Source organism: Nannobrachium achirus (genome assembly GCF_963921795.1).
Source record: "Nannobrachium achirus genome assembly, chromosome: 19".
In the NCBI taxonomy this organism is placed as follows: domain Eukaryota; kingdom Metazoa; phylum Chordata; class Actinopteri; order Myctophiformes; family Myctophidae; genus Nannobrachium; species Nannobrachium achirus.
The window spans coordinates 1,377,327-1,404,456 of NC_137826.1; the positions used below are offsets into that span (position 1 = coordinate 1,377,327).

Below are 27,130 nucleotides of genomic sequence, written 5' to 3' on the forward strand. Positions count from 1 at the left end.
CAATGGGGGTAAATTATAGTACTTTTGTTGTCTTAGGAATGCCACAAATGCTGTGACTAATCAATAGAAAAAAGGTCATTTTGGGGGTGAACTTCTCCTTAAAGGTGTGGGATTTTACTTTGTGGAGTCAACTGTCGTTCAAAAAGAGGAAAAGAGGGACAACTCCCGAACGGCCGGTTCATTCCCAGCCGGTGCAGGCCGGCCATTAGGCCTGCACACAACGCCTCGCGGTGCGAGGCGTTGTGTGCTTGTAGATCGGCTGTTTTCACTTGTTTAAATCATTTTTAAAATGATAAATACAAAACAAACGGTTTTGGACATACAAGGTTTCCACCTGACAACGACGAAATATAACTCATGTACAGAAATTGGCCCACTGGCTTGTCACTTGTCATGATCTGAAATGGCAAATCTTTGAGTAGCAGCAGCAGTGCTATAGAGAGAGATCTCTCTATAGCGCGCAATGAGGGCCTCTCCAAATATTTTTTCCCGGGCTGAATCAGGGGCCCAGCACGTCCCTGCATGTCATGGAACCCCCATTGATAGGCCTATATTGCCTGCCGTGCAGACTCCCATCTGAAACCTATTTGAGCCAATGTTTGGGTGTTGAATTGAAGGAATTCTTTACAATAGGCCTATTTCCAGTTTTCAAAAAATAGCTGAAGTGTGTTGAACTGACTTATTGCTGGGGACCTCCTGAAACCCCCTCAAGGACCGCTGGGTTGCCCCCGGACCCCACTGTGAGAACCACTGGTGTAGACCAGTACTTCCCAAACTCTTTGTAGCCCAAGACCCAAAAGAGAAATAAGCTGTTAATTTGCCCGGGTCCCAAACTACTGAGAATAGCATATCTACAAGCTCACTAGTTCTTAAACGATAAACAAGTGTTTTCTGACTTATAGACTTTTTTTTAGATTTTAATTTTATTTATTCATGAAATTACTTAGATTTTACTTAACATTTTTAGAAAATGTTTTTTTTTTTTTTAATGTTTAGAAATAATAATAGGCCTAATTAAAAACAAAATGTAGTTAACAAAAAAATAGAATGGGACCCATAAAAATGTGTCCATGGCCCACAAATGGGCCCCGACCAATTGTTTGGGAACCATGTGGTCTACACACACACACACACACACAGTTGCGCAATGTTTTTCCCTCCTTTTGAGGTCAGGTCGGCTGGGGGTTCCAGCAGTGCAGGCTCTTGTCTGACTGTCACTGTGAAAGCAACACTCAACCCTGCCGGTGGGAGCTCCTGTAGTAGCCTCCAGTCAACCCTAAAGGCACTTTGTTTAGTTTGCAGTGTGTTTGTGTCCTGATCAGAGACACCTAAACAACTGCAGCCTGTCTTAGATTCATTGGATACCTGTGGGGTGAATGATGTGGTTGAACTTGTCCTCCGTGTCGCTTGTGCTGTTGCTGCTGCTGCTGGCCGGTGGAGCGGCCGTGCCGACGACCAGCGCAGAGCTGAACGAGCCGCTGGACAGAGCGCACCACCAGGCCAAGAGAAGACTCACTCTGCACAACATAGGTAGGCCTACTGTATGTGTTTTACTGTCTGTTTATCTGACTGTCTGATCTGACTGATCTGTCTGTCTATCTGACTGATCTGTCTGTCTATCTCAGTGTTTATATATTATCAAAAATAACAAACGACTAAATAGGTATAGCCTATTGATTGGATATGTTATTAACTTTATATTTTGATGTTATAGGCTATATCATATATATATATATATATATATATATATATATATATATATATATATATAGTCTATTCCAATTTGTGACTTTTTGCCAAATATCAGATCAATACCATTGTTTTACTTTTTTTGCCAATTGTCAAATTTAAATACTATAGCCTACATTTCTCCCATTTATCGTCCTAGATTATAGTCCTTATTGATATAAGATATAATAGCTGGGATTGGTATAGTCAGTTGTGATATCTTATTATAGGCTATCTATATCTTATATGTCTAGTAGGCTATGAGATTAATCTGTTAATAATCACACTTTGTGTGTGGTCCACAATGGAAACAAGCCCTCAGAGCTTACCGGTAATTTTGTGTTATCCTTTTAGCAACTTTCTTTATATTTTCTTTAAACTGTTAATAAAGTATTCAATCAATCAATCAATTTCATCCAAGATCAGTGGTTCTCAAAGTGGGTCCAGGCAGGGACCCTCAGGGTTCCTTTGGGGGATGGTCTGTATGGTCTGTAACTCTGAGAGTGTCCAAGTAACCAAATGGACCCGTAAGAGTCACTCTAAAGAGTTATAGTGCTCCTATACAAAACTACAGTATACGTTTTTGGACACACTTATTTATTTAATCAAATCAGCCTTCATGATTTTGGGGGATATACAATTATGTCAAGAACAAAACAGATATGCAGTTAGTGCGATATCCCTTATATGCCATTAACACATTTGCCTGACCAATTGAAACACTTTGTTTGATACTTATTTGCTTGGTGACTTAGCTAAGCTTTGAAGGGCTAACTAACTGTCCAAGAGCATTCCCCCCCTGTGCTGTGTCAACCGGCCCCCGGTGCGTAGCTACGCACAGCAGGGACATGCTGGGCCCCTGATTCAGCCCGGGAAAAAGAGTTGAGGCCCTCATTGCGCGCTATAGAGAGATCTCTATAGCGCTGCTGCTACTCAAAGATTTGCCATTTCAGATCATGACAAGTGACAAGCCAGTGGGCCAATTACATGAGTTATATTTCGTCTTGTCGGGTGGAAACCTTGTATGTCCAAAACCGTTTGTTTTGTATTTATCATTTTAAAAATGATTTCAAACTAGTGAAAACAGCCGAGACGTTGTGTGCTTGTAGATCTGCTGTTTTCACTACTTTTGTGCGACGGCCTTGTATGATGAAGCAGGGCTTTGCGTTGCGAAAAAATGTACACATTTGAAACTTGGAGATACGAGGTTTCTACCCGATAGTGACGTTTTACTTTGTTGGCCGCCCAGCCCCCAAAATGGAACAAAGGCCGACATTTTATTTGAATTTTTTTCCTAATGGCCGGCCTGGATGATGGAGTTGTCCCGCTTTTCCCAATGGCCAGCACGTCCCTGACGCACAGGGACCACTCCAAATAAAAACCTACACCTGGTACAAACAGATAAACAGTGGGACATGCCCAGGGGGCCATTCATGTAGCAAGTACAGTAGGTCAATGATTGATCGGGGTATATTTGACCTTTGCTTACCAAAACATCTCCAGGCCTGTCATAATTATTACTATAATTATTATATTGCGACCAGTTTAGTACATCTCCAGGCCTGTCACAATTAATTTATTAGTATAATTATTATTTTGCGATCAGTTTAGTATGTGAACGGTCACAGCTTGTCCATATCTCTGTCTATAACGCCTGGCGTGGTTCCCCTGACACATCACTGTGACATCACTGAGTGTCAGGGGAACCACTCTACCAGAGTGGATTTGCCGCTCTGACATCACGCTCTGGCTTCACTGTGATGTCAGGGGAACCACACTAACAGAATCACGTTTCTGCCCATACATGGAGATCCCTGATGTCATCAATATTAAGCCCATATCTAACAGGACTTCATATGGGAATGCCCATACTATGGAGGCCACATCGGCCACATACCAAACTAACAGAATCCATATATGGCCAAGACAGCCCATGTTTGTGTTGCTGGTTCTACAGACAGGGATCTCCATGTATGGGCATAAAAGGGATTAAGGTCCTCGATGCACGTCCCACTGGGAGGAGACCCCGTGGCAGACCAAAGACCAGATGGAAGGATTATATCTCCAGACTGGCCTGGGAACGTCTCGGTACACTCCCAGAGGGAGTGGAGGAAGTTGCGCAGGATAAGGAAATCTGGAAGTCTCAGTTGGAACTGTTACCCCTGCGACCCGATTCCGGATAAGCGGTTGAAGATGGATGGATGGATGGATGTATGATGTCAGATGTCATCGGTCATTTTCGCAATCAAATGTTTTACTTAAGTAAAAGTACTGCAATGTCGAAGCACTCACTGTTACAAGTAAAAATGCATGCCCCCAGGTTGGGACATGCATGCATGTGGCTAAATATTATGTATTTTTAGACACAATAAGCCCATAAGATGTACCACAATCTGTCATGGGCAGATGTGACTTATGGGGGCGACAAAGAAATCGCCGGCTTATTCTGTCTAAAAAGACACATCTAGCTCCATCCCTCATATACTGTGTGCACAGTGCACACATCCCATAACCCACACACTGCACATCATTTGGGAGCTCATATCTTTGAACGGGTAAGGGCTATTCTGTCTAAAAAGACACATCTAGCCACTTGTACGCATGCCCTCACCCACTGAAATCAAACTACTAAAATGGCTAAAACAATAGAAAGCAGTAAAATATGTATTTTTTAACGCTCATCTTTTCATGTGTCGCATCGCGACACATGGTGAGCTTGTAGATCGCCTATTTTCAAATGTCCAAAATATACTGTATATAGGGCTGAAGTTGTTGATGTAGGTTAAGGTTTTGTAATAACTAGCCCTTACCCGTTCAAAGATATGAGCTCCGAAATGATGTGCAGTGTGTGGGTTATGGGATGTGTGCACTGTGCACACAGTATATGAGGGATGGAAAGTAACTTTAACTGGTGCTTGCATGATAATATGTAGGAGCATCAATGTAAGAAATACCCGTTTCGTTTAATGGCTACAGAGATACTGTGTGTCCCCCCCCCGCCCACCCGCCTGCCCACCTGCACACACACACACACACACACACACACACACACACACACACACACACACACACACACACACACACACACACACACACACACACACACACACACACACACACACACACACACACACACACACACACACACACACACACACACACAGAGCTGGTTAAACATGTTGCCTCATGCTAGATGCAGAATAGATATGCCTCATGCTAGATGCAGAATAGCTAGTAGATACACCATAAAAATGCTAATATACAGCATATGATTTGTGAAAGTGACAAACGGGCTTCAAAGTTATGTCAGGTGTGTTCATATGCTAATGGTGATGCGATTTCAGATCAATTGCTCCAGCCACTGACGAGAAACGCTGTTTCAGACAGACAGACACTCAGACATTCGGAAAATTATATGTTAGATGCTCAGAATCTACAAAGTAACAAGTAACTAAAGTTTTCAAATAATTATAGTTGAGTAAAAGTACAATATTTGCCTCTGAAATGTAAAAGTACAGAACATTGGAACTACTCCAGTAAAGTCAAAGTACCTCAAAATTGTACTTAAGTAGAGTACTTGAGTAAATGTACTTAGTTACTTTACGCCACTGTGTGTGTGTGTGTGTGTGTGTGTGTGTGTGTGTGTGTGTGTGTGTGTGTGTGTGTGTGCGTGCGTGCGTGCGTGCGTGCGTGCGTGTACGTGCGTGCGACCATGCCTGCGTGTGTGTGTGTCAGTGGACATCCAGGGCTGCTTGGTGAGTTCAGGGGACGTGGGCTGCGGGATGTTCCAGTGCTTCAACAACAACTCCTGTGAGGTCCACGGGCTGCACCACATCTGTCTGACTCTGCTGCACAACGCTGGACGCTACGACTCACAGGTGAGCTGCTGCTGCTGGAACGCAGGAACGTGCACATGCAACGCCCGGGTAGTTCACCCCCAAAATGACTTTTTTTCTATTGATTAGTTATGCCATGGAGACTTGAGTTCAATAATATTTTTTTGTATTTGTCGCATTATTAAGAAAAATATTTGATTATAGTAATTTTACCCCCATTGATTCCGGATGGGGACCCGGATGGGGACTAATGCATTTGGGTCCCAATCCGGAATCAATGGTGGTAAATGTACTATATTTCTTTTGTCGTAATAATGCAACAAAAAAAGAAATATATATATATATATATATATATATATATATATATATTATTGAACTCAAGTCTCAATGGCGTGAGTAATCGATAGAAAAAAAGTCATTTTGGGGGTGAACTACTCCTTTAACCATTGATCCAAAGGGATATCCCTATAATGGACCGAGGGAGTATTGACTTGATTATGCTTAGTTCAGTGTGGTATCAAGCACCGAAAATAGCCAACCTCCAAGCTCACAACGCGTCGCAGCGCCACCCTAACCCTGACCTAACCCTAACCTCAGTAAAACTATGCCTAAACCAAACCCTAACCCTACGTCGGACTATAATGGGACGTCGAAAGAGCGAGATTTTACCGTGTGTTCCTTGACTCTCTGTCTCTCTCTCTCTCTCTCTCGCTCTCTCTCTCTCTCTCTGTCAGGGTAAGTGGTTTGTGAAGGAGGCGTTGCGCTGCATGGCGGTGGGCCTGCGGCAGCGCTTCAGCTGTGTGAGCAGGAGGTGCGCGGCGGTGCGGGACATGGTGTTCAGCCTGCAGCGTGACTGCTACTCCAGACACCAGCTGTGTGACGCCCTGAGAGACCACATGGACACCATGGGAGACCTGCTACACTTCCACCTGCTCTTCCCCCCGGGGTGAGACTATAGACCCTAAGAAATATGGACGGTGGGAAGCCATTGATTTGATTTGATTTTATTTGAAAAGCAGTAAAATACAATACAGCAAATCGAGGATTACGCAGAAAAGTCGTGAGACTTATTTCCGCTGAGGTCCTCATACAAATAACAATTACTAAGTTAAAAAACCAAACAAATTACAATACAAACATACATATACAGTACCTACAAACGGTACAACCATAAAACATAAACCCATACTCCCGTGTCTTTCTTAGACTATCGGGGTACCCTTTCTAAAAGACCTGCTTTTATCTTCTGCTTAAAAACCCTTACATTGCTTGTCAATTTGACATTTATTTCTAGGTTATTCCACTGTGTGGCTCCTAGGTATGTAAAAGAACCCTTACCTACTTTACCTTTAAAAGTTGGGTGGCTCATGTCTGCTATGCTAGCTCTGGTAAAGTGTGTGTGCACATCACTTACTCGCGTAAAACATCTCTTTAGATATTCTGGGACTTCTCCATATTTAATTTTATGTACCATGGTCAGTCTTGACATGGTCACTCTGGATTCCACAGGGAGCCAGTTGATTTCCCTAAATTGATTCCTCCCTATATGGGATCTGGGCTCTAGCCCCAGTATGACCCTGATCAGTCTATTTTGTGCTGACTGTAGCTTTGTCTTTTGAGACTTTAATAGGCCCTCGAACCAGGATGTACATGCATAGTCAAAATGGCACAAAATCAAGGAGTTTGCCACCGTCAAACTAGTTTCCCTATCTAAATATCTTGCTGTCCTTGCTAAGAATTTGGTCAGGCCAGAGACCTTGCTCAAGACCTTGTTTGCCATATTTTGGCCATCTAAGTTACCTTCCAAGATACAGCCCAGATATTTCACTGATGTTTTAGCTGCTATAAAATCAGAGTTAAGTTTGACCTTGAAATCGGTGTTCCTTCCTAATTTTATTTTTGATCCAAACAGGATTGATTCTGTTTTCCCCGAGTGTAAAGATAGCTTGTTGTCAATAAGCCAGGAGTTGACATTAGCCAATTCCTTACTCAGGGAGCTCTCCAGGATTGATTGGTCCTTATGGGACATTAGCAGGGCCGAATCATCTGCATACAGGAATAAGTCACAGTTACAGGCATCTATCATATCATTTATATAAATTAAAAACAAGGATGGGCCTAGAATGCTTCCCTGAGGGACTCCACATTCCATGGTGTTTGGGTCTGACAATACACCACTTACCTCAACCCTTTGCTCTCGTCCTGTCAGGTAGGAATTAAACCACCTGCAGGTTGCCATGTCTGCCCCCAGGGCCTCAAGCTTGTTCACTAACCTGTTGTGGTTCACCGTGTCAAAAGCTCGTCGCAGGTCGAGCATCACCATACCACAGAGCTTCCCTCCGTCAACCTCCTTCCTAATTTTCTCTGTTAAATACAATAAACATGTATCGGTTGAGTAAGATTTTCTAAAACCTGATTGTAGTTTGTACATTAGATTGTTCCTATCCATGTACTCATTTAACTGCCCGTTAATGATTTTCTCAAAGATCTTTGACATGGAACCCAAGATTGACACTGGTCTATAATTACCTGGGTCACTTTTGTTTCCTTTTTTATACAGGGGGAGAATCTTTGCCTTTTTTAGGTCATGGGGAAAAACTCCCTGTTCAATGGATAGGTTGAAGATGTCTGTGATACTGGGAGCTATCTGCATTGCTGCATCCCTTAAAAAGAGAGGAGATATACCGTCCAGGCCTGTGGCCTTAGTGCAATTTATCTCCAAGAGCATCTTAGAGACCGCTCCCACCTCAACCTTTTGCAGTGAGAATGAATTTGAACTCACTCCTTGTTTCTCATAAAAATCCCTAACCCTGTTTATGTCAAATATCCCAGGTGTGGCCGGCAATTTGGAGACCAGATCTGCTGCTACATTTGTGAAGTAGTTATTAAATTGATTTGCCACCAATTTGTTATCATACTCCATCTCTTCATTTATCCTAAGGTCCATTGGTTTCTATCCCGCGAAAATGAAGCTTTTTTGGCCCTTGTAAGGGCGCCGCCATCATTGTAGAAATCAACGTTCATTGGTAGAAATGGTACCATCTCGAATGCTAATCGGCTGCCAACGGTCACGTGCAACCGCAGGGATACTTGAGAGAATGTGGTGTTGAGCTTGCCGAAAATAAAGCACATGAAGAAGAATCATCACAAGCCTATGATCACAAGTCATACCCTGCTTTAACATCAATTATAACATGAATTGGACCATCTTTTCACAAAACGCATATCATGGTGATTGAAAGGAGGCTTTAAACTAGCAACAGGGGCCATAAAGTATTTATGACAATGTTTATTAAGGTAAGAAAATCAAATGTAAAAGTTTGGGGGAAATTAAAGGAATCCTATGGAGAACATGTTGCTTCTGGTACCAGAACATCACAACTAGGGGCCAATCAAAGGAACTTTAGTTCTGTGTTTAATTTTAAATCCGGACAACTGGACCCCTGGGTGAGAAGGGCTGTCTTCGACTCAGTATTTATCAAGTCGACTCGAGTCGCGGGGGTTAATCCGACGCGTCGACGAATCGTTTGTGTAAAAAAAAAAAAAGAAAAAAAAAAAAAGTTGTGCTTTAATGACTGGAGAGGAGGCGCGAGGAGGCGAGTACCGGTACAACAGCTGTTGTAAACCACTATGATTGGTGGATTCTCTGCTTTGAAAACTGCCTGGTTGTAATGATGTTATGCCTCTCCAAGGCTAAAGGAACAGGGCTAAAGCACTAGCATGCTAACGATTTAGCCCTGTTCCTTCAGGAGGAAAAACAACACCAAAGTAGGCTAAAGGTAACAATAATGTAACATCACTGCGTCGATGCAGAACGGCACACAGCTGCATCACAATGCAAGCAAATTGTCATAATCTAAAACTTTTTAAGAAGTCCTCTACTCCACCGCAGTCCTCTGCCTTAGACCACCACCACAGAGCCACACTCAGCGAGTCAGCGGCAGTGAGTGAAAGTGAAAGCACATCGCGCTGCTGCTTCTTGGTCAGCTTTAGTCTTGCGTAGCCAGACAACTATTCCACAATCTCTGAATGCTATATAGAGTCTGGAACAGCAGCTCCCTAACGGCGAGTATCGGAAACGGGCATTACCGTTCAATAAAATATATTTTAAAATGTCATTTCTGCTAAGCAGCAAGCTAAACATGCTTATATGATTTTTATTTATATAATGATAAATGTGAGCGATGTGAGACTGAAACGGAAGTGACGTGGGGGCTTCACTTCCGCTTTCATCTCGCACTCATTTTTATCTTTCTGCTTTGCCAGACTGTATGCTGGGAGCATTTGACAAAATCGCGGAGGCAACCGTCTGGCCACGCGAGACTAGGTCAGCTTTAACAAGTAGAATAACAACAAGTCGACGCATTTCCTCTCAAAGCGGTTAACTTCAAAATAAGAGCACCTTGTTATATGATCAAGGCAACTTTCAAGTCACGTGAACTGGTTTTATTTTTAAGTCTAGTTGCAAGCAGTAGGAAGTATGGACTAAATAGGAAGAACATGACAGTCCAGCGCTCTCATACCGCACCGGTGTGATAAAAAATTATAAATTTTTGACGGCTCGACTCAAACAATTGGCGTCGATTCCGGGGGCTTAAAACGACGCGTTGATTCGTCAAATTTTTGAAGACACCCCTACCTTGAAGTCATAGGCCAAAGGCTTGTGTTGGTTCTCCTTTGTGTGCTTTATTTTTGGCAAGCTCAAGACAATGTCCCATGTATCCCTGTGGTTGCACGTGACCGTTGGCAGCCAATAGCCTTTAATGGTACCCATTAAAACAATGTGAGCTTGTAGATCTAATATTTTCAAAATATTTTTAATGCATTTGAAAAGTTGTGACACTGGACATTCTCTGCATAAGGACTACTACGTTTGGCACTTTATGATACCATTTTGATACTTTTGTACTTTTGTACACTTACTCAAGTAAAACTTTCATTCGGGACATTTACTTGTAACAGATTGTTTGATACTTTTATTTCAGTAAATCATTTTAGTGTGTGTGTGTGTGTGTGTGTGTGTGTGTGTGTGTGTGTGTGTGTGTGTGTGTGTGTGTCTCACCTCCAGGCCGTACGTAGAGCTGGTCAACTTCCTGCTGGGCTGTGGGGAGGGGGTGGGGTCCTGGGTGGGCCGGCGGCTGCGTGAGCAGTGTGAGCAGCAGTGGGGCGCACTGTGCGGCAGCTTCAGCGGAGCCTGCGCCTTCAACCAATCGCACGTTCCGCTCGCCGCCGCCAATGACTCGCTGCTCTACGCCACAGCCCAGCCTATCACAGAGCAGGAAGACCCCGCCGCGCTGCAGCCAACCAGACAAGACGACCAGGAGAGGAGGAGGGACCAGACCAACCACAACACAACCGACCCCGGTGGAGTCTCTACGTCCGAACACACAGGCGTACCGGCGCTGTAGATCAGTGGTTCTCAACCTTTTCAGACCCCCAAAATAATCATATTTTAACTGGGGACCCCCCACCCTGACGAGCACTAAAAGTTGACGCATTACATTTTGTATAACACGGTTCTATTGTGAAAATAGCATATATGTGAGCATGTAGATCTGCTATTTTCACAATTTCTGAGCATATATGTGAGCATGTAGATCTGCTATTTTCACAATTTCTGCCTCTAATATCTGAAAATTTGGCCAATGTTTAATTTTTCATTTTAGAGTTATTAATAAGTCCTTAAATTGTGATTTTAGAAATGTGCATATACCCTCTATACACTTGGTTTGTTTACTGTTGAGTGAGAAAACAATATTGCACATTAAGTTAATCATCTGGGGACCCCCCCAAAATAATTTGGGGACCCTCCTGGGGGTTCCGACCCACAGGTTGAGAACCACTGCTGTACTGTTGAGTGGGAAAACAGTGTTGCACAGTAAGTTAATCATCTGGGGACCCCCCAAACTAATTTGGGGACTCCCTGGGGGTCCTAACCCACAGGTTGAGAACCACTGTACTATGGTGACACAAAGGAGACTGTTTGTATCTCTATATAGTCGGGGGCGTTAGGGATAGTTCGTGCTAATCAGTCTAAAAAAAAAAAAAAAGCTCCAAATTTTGCACAGATGTAGCCCAGGGCATGCTCTAATGATTTAGCTAGGGCGCCCGAGTCGGCTATAAATGGCCCCAGAAAACGCCCACAACACTGTGAAAAGTGAGGATTGTAGCCATGGGCTACATCTGTGCAAAACTTGGCGCTTTTAGACTAATTAGCACGAAATTACCATGTTATCTCCCTAACGCCCCCAACTAATAGGGAACTGCTGTCAGGATGATAGGCACCGACGCGGAGCGACGCAAAGAGGAGGTTGCTACCAAGCTGTGTAATAACAATAGTTATTTCTAAGAGGGCATTGTTATAATAGAGAAATAATATACCAGACAGAAATTCCTGAACTGTTTGTGCCATGTTTATATATACACATATCCACATATATTTATATATTATGAATCATTATGAATGATATACTGTGTGCAGTATGGGGATGAAACCATTTATCTACCTCACTTCATCATATGAAGTCATAACCAATATGTACATTACAGCCAGGGATGTGCTGGCCATTGGGAAAAGCGGGACAACTCCCGAACCGCCGGTCCAGGCCGGCCATTAGGAAAAGGAATTAAAATAAAATGTCGGCCTTCGTTCCATTTTGGGGGCTGGGCAGCCAACAAAGTAAATCGTCACTGTCAGGCAGAAACCTCTTATCTCCAAGTTTCAAATTTGTAGATTTTTTCGCAAAGCAAAGCCCTGCTTCATCATAGAAGGCCGTCGCACAAAAGTAGTGAAAACAGCAGATCTACAAGCCCACAACGCCTCGCACCGCGAGGCGTTGTGGGCTTGTAGATCGTCTGTTTTCACTAGTTTAAATCATTTTTAAAATGATGCAAAACAAACGGTTTTGGACATACAAGATTTCCACCCGACAACGACGAAATATAACTCATGTACAGTAATTGGCCCACTGGCTTGTCACTTGTCATGATCTGAAATGTCAAATCTTTGAGTAGCAGCAGCGCTATAGAGAGAGATCTCTCTCTATAGCGCGCAATGAGGGCCTCTCTGAATCATGGGCCCAGCACGTCCCTGATTACAGCAAGGATGTTCACACTACACACACACACACACACACACACACACACACGGGTGAATACTTTACCTACGGGAAATGGGTTTCCGGTTAATGTACAGCTGAAGATTCACTGCCTAATATGTGTCAGACGATATTTATAAGTCTTTATTTATAAAGGGATGGTTTTGCAACATCACCTTTTGCTGTCTGGGCCAGCAGCCTTTGGTCCAAATCCATTGTTGATCATAGGGGTGGGCGATATGGTGATAAATATCGTTTAGACGATACAATGTCTCCACGATATGCCTTTTCAGAGATATCATATATATCGTGATACAATGAAGGAGCCTTATGAATGAATCCTGTTGAATTGTAATACAGAGATTCATTGCAGAATTAATTTAAACTTGCATTTTGGTCTAAATCAGTAGTTCTCAAACTTAAAAATGTCTCCCCTTAACTCTGACAGTATACAAATGAAACCAAATGGACCCGTAAGGGTCCATTTGGCTTCATTTGTATACTGTCAGAGTTACATACTTTTAAGGGTCAATTGACCTTAAGAAAAAAAGGATAACTGGTGTAAATGGTCTGTTACTCCTTTTTCTTTTAGTTTTAATGACCTTATATGTGGTTGTACTGTTAGGTAACTTGAGAAATAACCATAAAAACCAACGTGAAAAATAATCGTGATAAGATCGTGTATCGTGATACCACTTGGAAAAATATTGCGATATTGTATTTTTCCATATCGCCCACCCCTAGTTGATCATGCACTGTAATGTTAATCCTCAGTGTTTCTTTCCCCAAGAGTGAACACAATGGAATAGGTCCAGTTACAAACCCATACGGGTCCATTTGGTACCTACATGTATAGTGCCTATGCGGTGCCTTTGCTACAGTTGTATTTGTTTAAAAATGTTTTATACTTTACTAAAAGCAGCGCACTTGAATCATGTTGTCTACATGGTATGTATGGTGCAACACAATAAAGTCATCAAACAAAGAATCCAACGAGTGTGTCTGTCAGTGTTGCCATGTCTGCTGATTATAAGTGACTTTGGGCTTGTTTTTAGTTTTCTGTAAAGTTGCTTGTAAATATTGGTAGTTGCAGGTTGTGATTATTTTGGGCTTTGCTTCTAAAGTGTAGTTGCTTATTTGGGCTTCCTTCCGAAAGTGACTTAAACCAGTGGTTCACAAACTTGTCAAATTAATATGAATTTTCTGCTGACCTACACCTGAAAATATTTTGTGCCAGGGACCCCCATTCAAGATAAAAAATAAAACATATATTTATACATACACTTGCAGCGTTTGGAGGTGTTCTCCCAACTCTTCCATTCTGATATTTAGACCCTGGCGTCAGGTAGCACTGCCATGAGCTCATAAGGGCCTATCACCCTGGACGCTGGTCTCGACAGGGCAGTAGAATGTTGGTCCATCTCATAGAACAGGGTTTAAATCCTGGGTAGAACATAAAAGTTATGGATTGTGGCTTTAAGTGAGATCCCATAAACACAAAGCTCACTTGCTGCAACCAAAAACATTTTATTTCACTTTCATGTAATGAAATATAATGTTGAATGCTGCCATCTACTGGTAAAATAATGGCAATGACTGCATTATTCAACAGGTTATATCAATCTTAAACACCAACAAATACATCAATTCAGACATACAATATACAGTATATACATTAACGACTGTATACTTTCCACATTTTAACCGGCAGTCATCAACGCAGCACGAGATGGCCTCATGATGTCATTGAATACAGGTGCAATAAAGACCATTTATAGATTATAGAAATACAGACCATTTATAGAAATGCAGACCAGAATATAGAAATGCAGACAGTTGCCGAACATTTGCCCTGTGAACAGAGTAATAGGTACAATGTATCTGAATAGGAAGAAAGGCACTCCATAAATGTCTCAGTAAACAGAACACAATTACCACTGCTTAAGAACGGCAGAATCCAAGGCTCAGTTGCGCACAAGACCCTAACCTCTTTAAGGTAGGTGGTTTTCATTTAATCCAGGGGTCTTCAACGTGTTCAGGCCAAGGACCCCTTAGCTGATAGGGAGATAAAGCAGGGACCCCCATTCCCCCAATACATATTGTATAAAATTGTGCAGCAGATTTTCACAGATTTCATATATGGATTCATAGACTTGTTTGACAGCACTGTCATCGTCTATGTTGGATCTTTTTCAGACATTTAACCACTTAACCTCTACACCAAACCTATTTGCCAAAAATAGTTGATCTACAAGCTCTTGAGAGCTTGTAGATCGGCTATTTTTGGCTAAAGTTCTCCTCAGAATAGGGGTGCGAGGGTTCAAGTTGTTAATTTAAAATAATTATCCTATCACACAAAGATTTAGGCGGCCCCCCTGTAGTCACTCTGAGGACCCCCTAGGGGTCCCGGACCCCCTGTTGAAGACCCCTGATTTAATCACATACTCCATATACACATGAAAGCCCACTTCCACCACTGAACAGAAACACATAACTACTAATCTGTATGATTGCCAATTGCAAGTAAAAGATAAGACTGATGTTTGATAGAGTGATAAACGATGAGATATAAAGTCAGAACAGCAACAAAATAAAAACAAGGGCCTCAGTGGAAATGTGCTTCTATAATAATAATATTACTACTTTATATGCGCTCCAAAAAGTTCAGAAACAATGATTCAAAACGTGCTCAGTTTGAGACGCAGCCGCATTCCTTGGCGTGAGTTTTCGGCGGCACCGCGACACAAAATGATCTTAGTCTGTAACAATCACAGCCTCTTAGTCTGTAACAATCACAGCCTCTTAGTCTGTAACAATCACAGCCTCTTAGTCTGTAACAATCACAGCCTCTTAGTCTGTAACAATCACAGCCTCTTAGTCTGTAACAATCACAGCCTCTTAGTCTGTAACAATCACAGCCTCTTGCAATTTGCAAATACATACAAGTCAGTGATGCAATTTTCAATATTTCTTGGCAATTTGTAGTGAGCCCTGAAACCAGAGACAGACGGGAGGAAGTGTCTGTTGAGTCTAGATCAGGGATGTCAAACTCAAATACACAGTGGGCCAAAATAAAACAAATGGTACAAGTCGAGGGCCGGACTGGTTCAATGTTTATTTAAAGGGGGGCTTGCTGTCACGGGCCCTCAATACGTGCCAATGCAGTGCATTGTGGGACTTGTAGTATTATGGTGGTGCGTGTGAAGCAGAGTGACTCATTGCCTCAGCCTGATGGCATCAAAAGTATAATATCTCCCCCTGTCCATAGGGATATCCCTTTGGTCTGATGGGTAAGATGTTGGACTTTCATGCGGGAGACCTTGGTTAGAATCCCAGGCATTGCATGTGCAATATACCAGTGGCCAGTGGGCCAGTTCTGATAGTAATTAAATATCATCCAGTGGGCCAGTTCTGATAGTAATTAAATATCATCCAGTGGGCCGAAGATAATTCAATCACAGGCCTGATTTGGCCCTCGGGCCTTGAGTTTGACATATGTGGTCTAGATGAAGGGGAAAAGGCGTTTCTTGAGGATGTAGAGGACGGTGGCGAGGAACAGAGCCAGGGCCAGGAAGATGAGCAGCTTGTCCGTCAGCTCGCGGCGGTTGTACTTGAGGATGAGCTTCCTGCCCAGGTGGATGGTCCCCGTCATGGACTTGAACTCCTCGTTGGTCTCCAGGATGGTCCGGGAGGAGGTGGCTGCACAGCACAGGAGAGGAGAGGAACAGTGTTGTTTTTGACAGAAAGTTTTGATTTAGTTTTAGTCATAGTCTCTTTTCAATAAAATGTAATTTAGTTGTAGTCATAATTTAGTCACCTGAAAAGTTTTAGTCTAGTTTTAGTTGACTGAATATCATAAGAATTTAGGCGACTAAATCTACAGTTGATTTAGTCGGCTAAAATGTATTTTGGCAGGCTTGGTTGGCATCGTAATGACTGATCTTACACTTGGTTGCGTGCTGAAAATAGCCGATCTACAAGCTCACAACAACGAGCATGTAGATCTGCCATTTTCGGCACGCAACACCTGAGAGCAACCAAACATAAAATGACTCTCTTCTCCACTAGTCCCTCCCCAACATTTTAGTCTAGTTTTTATTTTGTTGACGAAATTATCAATATATTTAAAAACGCAGTCGACGAACATTTTTCATAGTTTTAGTCGACGAAATCAACACTGGAGAGGAGAGATGAAATTAGATAGATACAGATGATTCAAACTATTCTGACAATAATGCCAAATAATTTAGATTATCTCATATCATTCGCGGTCAGGAGATGATGTAATAATCTGAGACGTGCCTAAAGGTGACTCTGAGTGTACAAATGAAACAAAATGTAATTTGTACACTCTCAGACAGTGTTGGGTATAACGGCGTTTAAATAAACGGCGTTACATAACGCCGCTATTTTTTTCAGTAACGGGTAGTCTAATTAATTACAATTTCCATCGTTACAACGCTGTTACCGTTACTGACAATGAAATGTGTTCCGTTACAAGCGTCCCCAAGCTGTCACGATGTTGTGTGTGTGTGAGAGAGAGAGAGAGAGAGAGAGAGAGAGAGAGAGAGAGAGAGAGAGAGAGAGAGAGAGAAATAGCCGATCTACAAGCTCACAACGCGTCACAGCGCGACACGTTGTGAGCTTGTAGATCGGCTATTTTCAGCACGCAACACTTGTGAGCAACCAAACATAAAATGACTCTCTTCTAGTCCCTCCCTAACGTTTTAGTCTAGTTTTTATTTTGTTGACGAAATTGTCAATATATGTAGTCTTAGTTTTAGTCATCATCACAGCTTAGTTTTTATTTCGTTTTTATTTAGTTTTCGTCAGTGGAAAAAAACAGTCGACAAAAAAGTTTCGTCATAGTTTTAGTCGACGAAATCAACACTGGAGAGGAGAGATGAAATTAGATAGATACAGATGAATCAAACTATTCTGACAATAATGCCAAATAATTGAGATTATCTCATATCATTCGCGGTCAGGAGATGATGTAATAATCTGAGACATGACTAAACGTGACTCTGAGAGTGTACAAATGAAACAAAATGTCATTTGTACACTCTCAGACAGATTCATGGTTGTACTTGAAATGATGTCATTTGAGAACCACCGGTATTGTAATTGTGTGCCAGACGTGAAGTCCACGTAAACAGCTCTGACAGTGTGATAAAAAGAAACAGTTACAAATGTGATGGAACCGATTCCGGTTCCTCGATGTTGGATCCGTTTCTTCTTACCCAGCGTGCCGATGGAGTCTTCGCTCTGCTTGACGTTGTGGTCCATCATCCGGCAGATGGACATCAGACTGTCTGTGATGTCACTGCTGGTCTGAACCAAGCTCTCCTTGGTCACCTTCCTGACTCATGCACGCGCACACACACACACACACACACACGCACGCACACGCAAGCACGCACGCACACACAGAGAGGGACGTGCAGAGTAGGGCTGTCACAATTATTTTTGTGCGTTTGGGGGTCCTTCACATGAAAAGGTTTGAGAACCACTGACATAGTAGTCTCTCAAGAACAGACTGAGCTGAACTGAGCTCCATTTAAGTGAAAAGGACCTTTTCTTTGACGATGGCTGGCCAGATTGCTGACATAGAAACATGGGTTTTTCAAAAAATCTTAGAAGGATTCAAAAGACACTTATAGAATCAGGTCAAAATTCTAGTTTTCACAATTTTTCAAAACTAGCAGATCTACAAGCTCACAGCCGCGCTGTTTTGATTGATTGAAGGCTTTATTAGAAGTTTGCATAGGAAAATGTACAGATTCATGACGGTACAGTTCACTGGTACAAGGTCTACTAAAAGGAGATCCATGAAAAGACTAAGCTTATTTCAACAGGAAACCATTAAAGTATCTCATATAACATTGAATGACAGACAAATAGAACACAGTACTATGCAGTAGATATGTAAAGAAAAAAAGAAAACAGTAGGTCTATACAATCAGTAAGTACAGTATATACAATATATACAAGGAAGGGGCAGGTAACAGTAAGTCTAAACAATCAGTATGTACAGTATATACAAGGAAGGGGCAGGGAGGGTAGGGTTGGGCTAGGTTTTTACCAGTTGTGAACGGCTGCTGCCTGTAAGTGGTTTTTTAGGGCAATTTTAAAGGATGCTAGTGATCCACACTCCTTTATGGCCTTCGGTAAGGCATTCCACATTTTTGTGGTGTAGCAGAAGAACGAGTTCGACCCTTTCTTTGAGTTGACTCTGGGTTGAACGTGATCTGTGGCACTGCCTCTGGTGTTGTAATTATGGACATCCTTAACGTTTTTAAAGTATTTTGACAGGTACTTGGGTATCATAGTGGTGTAGTGTATCTTGTACACCAGGCCCATTGCAAGTTGCTGTACTCTGTCATCTACTCTGAGCCACCCCACTCTTAACTGGTGAGTAGCGGTGAGGTGAGTCTGATTGGGAAGGTTAAGCAGGACCCTAATTAGTTTATTTTGGGCTGTTTGGAGTTTAGTTTTTAGGGCTTGTGGGGCGTCACGATACCATACGTGGACTCCATAGTCAAAGAGGGGCTGGATTATTGCACCAGCTATGGTCTTCAGTGTGTTGAAGTTGACCATTGGGGCGATCCTCTGTAGGAAACGAGTTCGTTGGTTGATTTTTTGTATTACTTTTGAAGTCATCTTTTCGCTGGAAAGATTAGCTTCAAGGATACATCCTAAGTAGGAGATTTCGTTTTTTCGTGTTATGACCTTGTCACCCACTTTGATTGTGAAGTTCTCTACCTTTTTGAGGTTATGATTTGATCCAAAGAGGATGAGCTTGTATAGCTGCTATTTTTCTATAGTTAAAGCACAAAATAATGATACAAAATAATGTGTACCCGTTAAGTGTTGCACCCTTAGTTTCCTGAAGGCTTTTGTAGTGGACTGCCTACTAGATGTCAGGGGTTTCAGCAGTACTCACCTCTGTCTGACTGCGGGGTCTGCAGGGTTTTGTTTGCCATACAACAGCTCGTCTTTCTCCATGTTGTCGATGGCCATTTTACAGGCCAGGTTGGCTTTACGCCATGCCGTCTGGTTACTGACACACGCACACGCGCACACGCACACACGCACACGCACACGCGCACACGCACACGCGCGCACACACACACACACACACACACACACACACACACACACACACACACACACACACACACACACACACACACACACACACACACACACACACACACACACACACACACACACACACACACACACACACACAGAGTCACTCAGGGCTGGGCCATATTGACAAAATCAATGTCATAATCCTTTGTAATCAGCTTTTTTTTCTTTTCTTTTTTAATTAAAAGTATAAAACCAGGAACAGACAACACTTTTGCCATATCACGATACAGTATTATATCCAAAGAAATCCCAGTCCTATCTCACTTTTTTACCATTGCAAACAACAAGATTTCAGCACTAGGGATGGGAAGATATGAAAAGTTCATATCACGATTATTGTGATAAAATAAATCGCGGTTTACGATATTATCGTGATAATCAAAATACATTATCCTTGGGCAGAACATTTGCTAACAAGCTCACAACACGTCGCAACGCGACGTGTTGTGAACTTGTAGATCGGCTATTTATCACATACACGTATATCATAAGTAACTTTTACCAATTCTAGAGCGTTTAAGTGGTGCCGGATATGCAGCTCAGCAAATAAAAGGTGAATTGAACCCAATGCATGACGGAAGACAATATCACGATAAATTAAATCTCCACGATACGTTATCGTGAGTGTTTTTATCACGATATACGATAATACCGCGTATCGTCCCAATCCCTATTCAGCACGGCGGTGCTGCTGCTGTTAGAACGGGAGACACTTGGGCTCAGACAGGCTACTGTCAAGAATGTTAACAACCCGATGGCTTATTGCTCAAGTTATGTCAGTTTCAGACAAACACGTTTTCCATGAGCACATCCCACAATGTCACAACGTGTACAAAGGTAGATTAGTGTCTATGTTTCTTGTGTAAACCTCAGCATCTGCTTGCGTTGGCTCTCCGTCTCCGTTTGGATGGCCAGTCTGTCCTGCTCTCTGTCCTGCTCTTTGGCCATCTGCTCCAAGTCCTGCCAAACACAACCAGCACAGAAACATCAAACACTGTCCAGGTCCTGCCAAACTAGCCTAGCTCAGCTAGACACAATCCCCCCCATGTTAAAATATGGTGGGGATGGTCTAGGGTCGTGCACTAGCTCTCCAACTTAGGCACGCCTCCTTAGCTCCAGATTCGCGAGTTCGTCCTGATTGGCTAGTCACAAAATAAGGCGGACTTTATCTCTCTCGCAGCATGTCTCATGTGAGCACATCTCATTCTCCATGCAGCAACAGATAACATGGGTCTTTTGGCATACAGAGGCTCCTAGGGAGTGCATTCCTGAGGTTTCTGTCTTTGAATAGGAATGCCACCTGCTGTGTTTAGCTGATAGTGGGTATACTGTAAACACTGTGTAAACAATGACAGTGACTCCCCCTCCCCAGCTCCCCTCCACCCCTAGTTTTTGTTACCTCCTCCCATGAATTTCTTCTGAATGGGACAACCTCCAGACTAGATACTGCAGTTTAGGAGTGTAACGATATAGTAACTGCATTGAAATAGTTTTTAACTTAAAAAATCGAAGTATATCGAAATGAAAACAGCTAAAATCGAATTGTATCGTTTGATTTTGTATCGTATCGAATCGGCAATGCAAAGAATCGATTGTATCGATACAACCTAACTTGTGCATTGTATTTAGCATTTTTAAGAAGAAAACATTAAAAGGATGGGTTTAATTACTTTTCCTTTCCATATAGCTACACTGTTCTATCGATAAATATGTGTAATCTCTGGGTTCATGTCAAGGTGCAGGTTTGTCAATATACAATGTCCAGGTATTTGGCAGATAATCACAGTATTTACTTATTTATATCCGTAATAATACATGTTTCCCTTAAAAACCTGCACTCTCCACACCTTTCACACAGATTTAATGTCTTTGCTAAATAGTTACTATATCGATTTTAAATCATTGAATCGAATCGAATCGTATCGCCATGAATGAACCGATATCGTCCATGTATCGTATCGTCAACCATGTATCGTGATATGTATCGAATCGCTGTTGAAATGTATCGTTACACCCCTACTGCAGTTAGTTAGCTAGCTGCATTAGTATCTAGGCTGATCTTACCAGGCTACTTCCAAACACAACCACCACAAAAACATCAAACACTGTCCAGGTCCTGCCAAACACAACCACCACAAAAACATCAAACACTGTGTCGTCGTACACCACTGGTTCTCTCAACGGGGGGGGGGGGGGTCCAGGGACCAGCGGGACCGGGTCCAATTCCAAAATGTACCTTCTTTGGGGGGGGTGTAACAATGAGAGTGTACACTCGACGAGTTAAAATAACAGGCAAACAGATGTTCAAAACGGGTCCTATGACAACAGGTATAATGAGGTTTGCATTAAAGGGGGAACCGGCACTGTGTCTGCAACACAGTTGGAGGCACAGACAGATACTCCATATATGGGCATAAAATGGACGCAGATAGACAGATATCTCCATATATGGGCATAAAATGGACCCAGAACTATAACTGCAGTGATCTCCATATGGACATAAAATGGACGCCGACAGACAGACAGACAGACAGACAGACAGATTGGAGGCACAGACAGATACTCCATATATGGGCATAAAATGGACGCAGATAGACAGATATCTCCATATATGGGCATAAAATGGACCCAGAACTATAACTGCAGTGATCTCCATATATGGACATAAAATGGACGCCGACAGACAGACAGACAGACAGATACAGATATCTCCATATATGGGCATAAATGGACACAGGCAAACAGATGTTCAAAACGGGTCCTATGACAACAGGTATAATGAGGTTTGCATTAAAGGGGGAACCGGCACTGTGTCTGCAACACAGTTGGAGGCACAGACAGATACTCCATATATGGGCATAAAATGGACGCAGATAGACAGATATCTCCATATATGCATGGGCATAAAATGGACCCAGAACTATAACTGCAGTGATCTCCATATATGGACATAAAATGGACGCCGACAGACAGACAGACAGATACAAATATCTCCATATATGGGCATAAATGGACACAGGCAGACAGATGGTCAAAACGGGTCCTATGACCAGGTAAAAAACAGGTATAATGGGGTTTGCATTAAAGGGCGGGGCATTCATTCCCTATTTACATTGTTCCGAGTTGGCCAGGTCGCCGACTAGACGCTGGGCCGCCCGAAGGGCGGCCCAGCTTCTAGTTATTTTAACTATTGAAAAATAGCAGATATACAAGCTCACAGCACGGCACCGAGTGCTGTTCAGGAGGCACAGTTTGAAACTCTCACCCCCTTTATAGTTTTTTTGTTATTGCGACCGTAGGTCGCAGTTTACTATCAGAACCATCACAGCTTGTCCATAGACGTCTGGACGGGTAACGCCTGACACTGTGTTCCCCTGACAAATCACTGTGACATCACAGTGATGTCAGATACTCAGAGCAGGGATCTCCATATATGTGCATAAAATGGATTATGTTAGGGATCTCCATATATGGGCATAAAAGGGATTGTATCCCAGATGATGCCCTGTTAGGAAAACCACACTAAAAGAAGACAGATGGCACGAGGTCGCTTTTTTCCCTTAGGCGTCTTACTGGTGGTATATTCCCGAAAAGGGGTCCACCCTATGTTCCCCAGGTTCTATGTTCCCCACTTTCCCCTCAAAAGGGTTCTATGTTCCCCACCCACCCTCTCCCAAAAAAGGTTCTGTGTTCCCCGCCCACCCAAAAAATAAAGGTATATGTTTCCAACACAAATGCAGGAAATGGTGGGACAGCTGGGCACTTAGAACATGTGGGCAATCTTAATTTAGGTGCCCACTTGTCCAGGTGCACACATGTCCCTAGTGCCCAGATGTCTCCACCCCAAGTGCCTCCTCTTCCAGGTGCCCACTCGTCTAAATGCCCACATGTCCCTAGTACCCAGATGTCCAGGTGCCCACGTGTCCAGATGCCCAGTCATAACAAGGATATGGTGCCCAGATGTCCCTAGTGCCCCCCTGTGCCACTAGTATTCATATGTTCTCCTCATTATGTTCTGTTGTTGTGTGTATTTAGAGTTGTTTTATTAATAATTTGAAATGAATGTTTCCTGCATTTTTGGATGAGCGGGGAGCATATAACCTTTTTTTGTGGGGGTAAGTGGGGAACATAGAACCTGGGGAACATAGGACCTTTTTTGGGTAAGCGGGGAACATAGAACCTTTTTTGTGGGGGTAAATGGGAAACATAGGACCTTAGTAAGGGAAAGTTAGCATCATGCTGGACCAATCAGGGAACTAAATCATTTCCAATATCTTTCTTCAAAAATGTGTTCATAAAGGTGTCTACTATCACCTCTGAACTTTTTCAATCACAACTCCCTCTGGAAACTCCTTGGCCATAAAATAGGCCACGCTTACTTTTCTATGTCCATGAGACATAATAATTGCAATAAAAAAATGGTTGGAGTAGGGTTTGAATTCATGAAAACTATTCAAGATCAGGCGGGTAAGCGCACATCATGACACAGGATAACATGATACAATCTGACAAGGAACACTCAAACACAGGGTTTAAAACATAGGGACTAACAGGACACAGGTGAACTCGAATGACATGATTGGCTAAGCCTTAGCCAATTAGGCCTATTTTATGGCCAAGGAGTCTTTTTAACTGAAAACGAATGGTTGGAATGGATTCAGCAGCCCAAAAATACCCTAATTACACACCTCATATGCTCATATTGGCCATTTTTTCCCCCTTTAATCCCAGGCTCAGGGTATCCCAATACCCCCAACTTTGATTGGCTCCCACAACATTTCCAGAGGGAGTTGCGATTGAGAAAGTTCAGAGGTGATAGTAGACACCTTTATGAACACATTTGTGAAGAAAGATATTGGAAATGATTTAGTTCCCAGATTGGTCCAGCATGAGGCTAATTTTCCCTTGCTACCTGGGGAACATAGAACCTAGGGAACACAGGTACGGTCCCCTTGAAAAGGGGGGGGTTATCATATACCACTAGTTATGGTTTTAATTGCAGTTATATAAGGGACATGTTGTTGTCGGGTAAAGGGGGTACTTGGATTAGCCCTACTTGCCTGTATCCGCAGTCTGAGCTGGTTGAACTTCATCTTGACCAGAGAGTTGAGCTCCATGAGAGTAGACTGGGGGCCAGGGCACTCTCTGATGTCCTGCAGCACATGGACATGCACACACACACACACACACACACACACACACACACACACACACACACACACACACACACACACACACACACACACACACACACACACACACACAAAACATGGCATTATTGAGATGTCATGGATAATAATCAATAGGTGAGTATAATATCCCAGACGAGCTACATATGTATTAGGGTAAAAAGGTAAAAAGTCGACGAGTCGACTCAGTCGAGTCGACTTCATTACACAAGTCGACTCCCACCAGAGAAAGTCGAAGTTGAAAAAAATAAATAATAATACTTTCTATTGTGAGAGCATGTAGATCGGCTATTTTCACAATTTCTGCCTCTATAGACGCATTTCTGGTCCACGTTACACTGATAAGAACTAGATGCACGCGCAGGTCAATCCAGGCAAAACAACAGGTTTGGGGATTGGTGGGAATTGATTACATGATACAGTCACCTGTGCATTTAGTCTCAATGTTTGTAAACAAGAAACGGGTCTATAAATTGGCACTTTAGAAATGTGAAGATACCCTCTATACACTTAAACTTTGTGTTGGTTTGTTTACAGTTGAGTGAGAAAACAATGTTTCACATTAAGTTAATCATCTGGGGACCCCCCAAAATAATTGGGGGGTCGTGTGTGATGTAACCCTAACCCAAACGATAAAGTCGACTTCAACTCAACTTTTTACTGAGTCGATTCGACTTGCAAAAATCACAAGTCGTTAATGCCCTAATATGTATACCGGTATACAGTATATGTACAGTACAGTATGTATGTAATTGTTTTGATATTTTGACACAAGACTAGTTAGAAAAATGTCAATGATGTAGGCTGCAATATAGCTTAAACATATATTAGCCTAAATAGCCTTGAACCAAGAAAGTGTATGAATATGACAGTCTTATCAAGGTAATATAAAACAATATTAATTTGAGACAAGTCCTATTTTCTATAACGTATTAATTAGCATTTACAGTGTCAGTGAACCAACATCTCAGACTCTTACTATTTAAAGTCTAAATAGCTATTAGCTGCCGTGAAAAAGTATATAGTTGCAGATGTGTGTGGTCTAGAACAGGGGTCTTCAACAGGGGGTCCGCGGGGATACTGCAGGGGGTCCCCAAAATTGTTGGGAAAAAAACATGTCTTTCTTTTTTTTAAGAAAAAATGAAATTTGTCTTTAAATATATTTTAAAAAATTATTCTGTCTCTTTTGAATAGCTTGTATACAAGATCATTGTGCAATTGACAGATTGCTAGTGATAGATTGATAGGATTAACATTGGTTCTCAGTTAATAGGGTATGTTTATAAATGGCAGTGGTATGGCCACAATGTGTTTCAAATAAAAGCATGAATATAGTAATCTATTATCTTAATAGCATAGTATTGAATGCACAATAACATGGTATGTTTATACACATGAAACACAATTGTATACATAATATTCAATAGAGCCTATATGTTGTACTAGCCGCAACCCCTTCCCTGCTCAATCTCCCCGTCGGTTTGTTTGGGGGTCCGTGGCCTGAAAACGTTGAAGACCCCTGGTCTAGAATATCAGAAATAAAGAAATAATAAAATATACCGAAATATCTATCAAGGTACAGAGAAAAAAGAATACACAAGAATACACGCCTAAAGTTCAGTAAATAGAATAAAACAACGTTTTATTTGTATTCTACAACAATACGTAACAACTAGGATAGTATTGCCCCACCATTTAGTCTTTAAACGCTTTGTAATGTGTACTATAGTTGTATTGTTTCACAACTTGGGGCAGCGGCTCCTCACAATACTTGACAGATTGTTAATAACTAATCTCAGTAGAATAAACACATTAAACAACAATAGTAAAACAACATGAATGAATATTATGCGGGTTACCTGAACGAGAGCTTTGATCTCCAGGTCATATTTGATGATTTCTTGTCCACAGATTCGGACGTGTACATCCATGGAGGCCGCCATGTTGCTTGTATTGTTTTTGTACGGCAACGACTAGGGACAATCTGCATTCTACACCACAAAAAGGCTAGTAAAAATACTAGAACGCCCCCTTCTGGTCATGTTGCGTAACGTACGTCCGATGTATAGAATATTGTGGGGAAAGTTCATTATTTTCCGTAATTCCGTAAGAAAAGAAGAAA

At 42.2% G+C, this 27,130-nt stretch overlaps 2 protein-coding genes across 2 annotated transcripts; one reads left to right on the forward strand and one right to left on the reverse strand.

The window, feature by feature from the left end:
- Positions 1–1,379: 1,379 nt before the first annotated feature.
- LOC308304140 (stanniocalcin-2-like) lies at positions 1,380–10,972 on the forward strand (the record flags this gene model as incomplete). Its single annotated transcript, XM_080748700.1, has 4 exons — positions 1,380–1,530; positions 5,464–5,606; positions 6,299–6,510; positions 10,633–10,972. 4 exons carry the CDS (start codon positions 1,380–1,382, stop codon positions 10,970–10,972), a joined length of 846 nt encoding a protein of 281 aa, XP_080604826.1.
- Positions 10,973–14,116: 3,144 nt separating this feature from the next.
- bnip1b (BCL2 interacting protein 1b) lies at positions 14,117–26,961 on the reverse strand. The gene is made up of 6 exons (XM_080748517.1): positions 26,868–26,961; positions 24,880–24,972; positions 20,688–20,779; positions 19,608–19,724; positions 17,905–18,023; positions 14,117–16,360 (listed from the first exon to the last, which is right to left on the reverse strand). Exons 1-6 carry the CDS (start codon positions 26,949–26,951, stop codon positions 16,164–16,166), a joined length of 702 nt encoding a protein of 233 aa, XP_080604643.1. The 5' UTR covers positions 26,952–26,961; the 3' UTR covers positions 14,117–16,163.
- Positions 26,962–27,130: the final 169 nt, after the last annotated feature.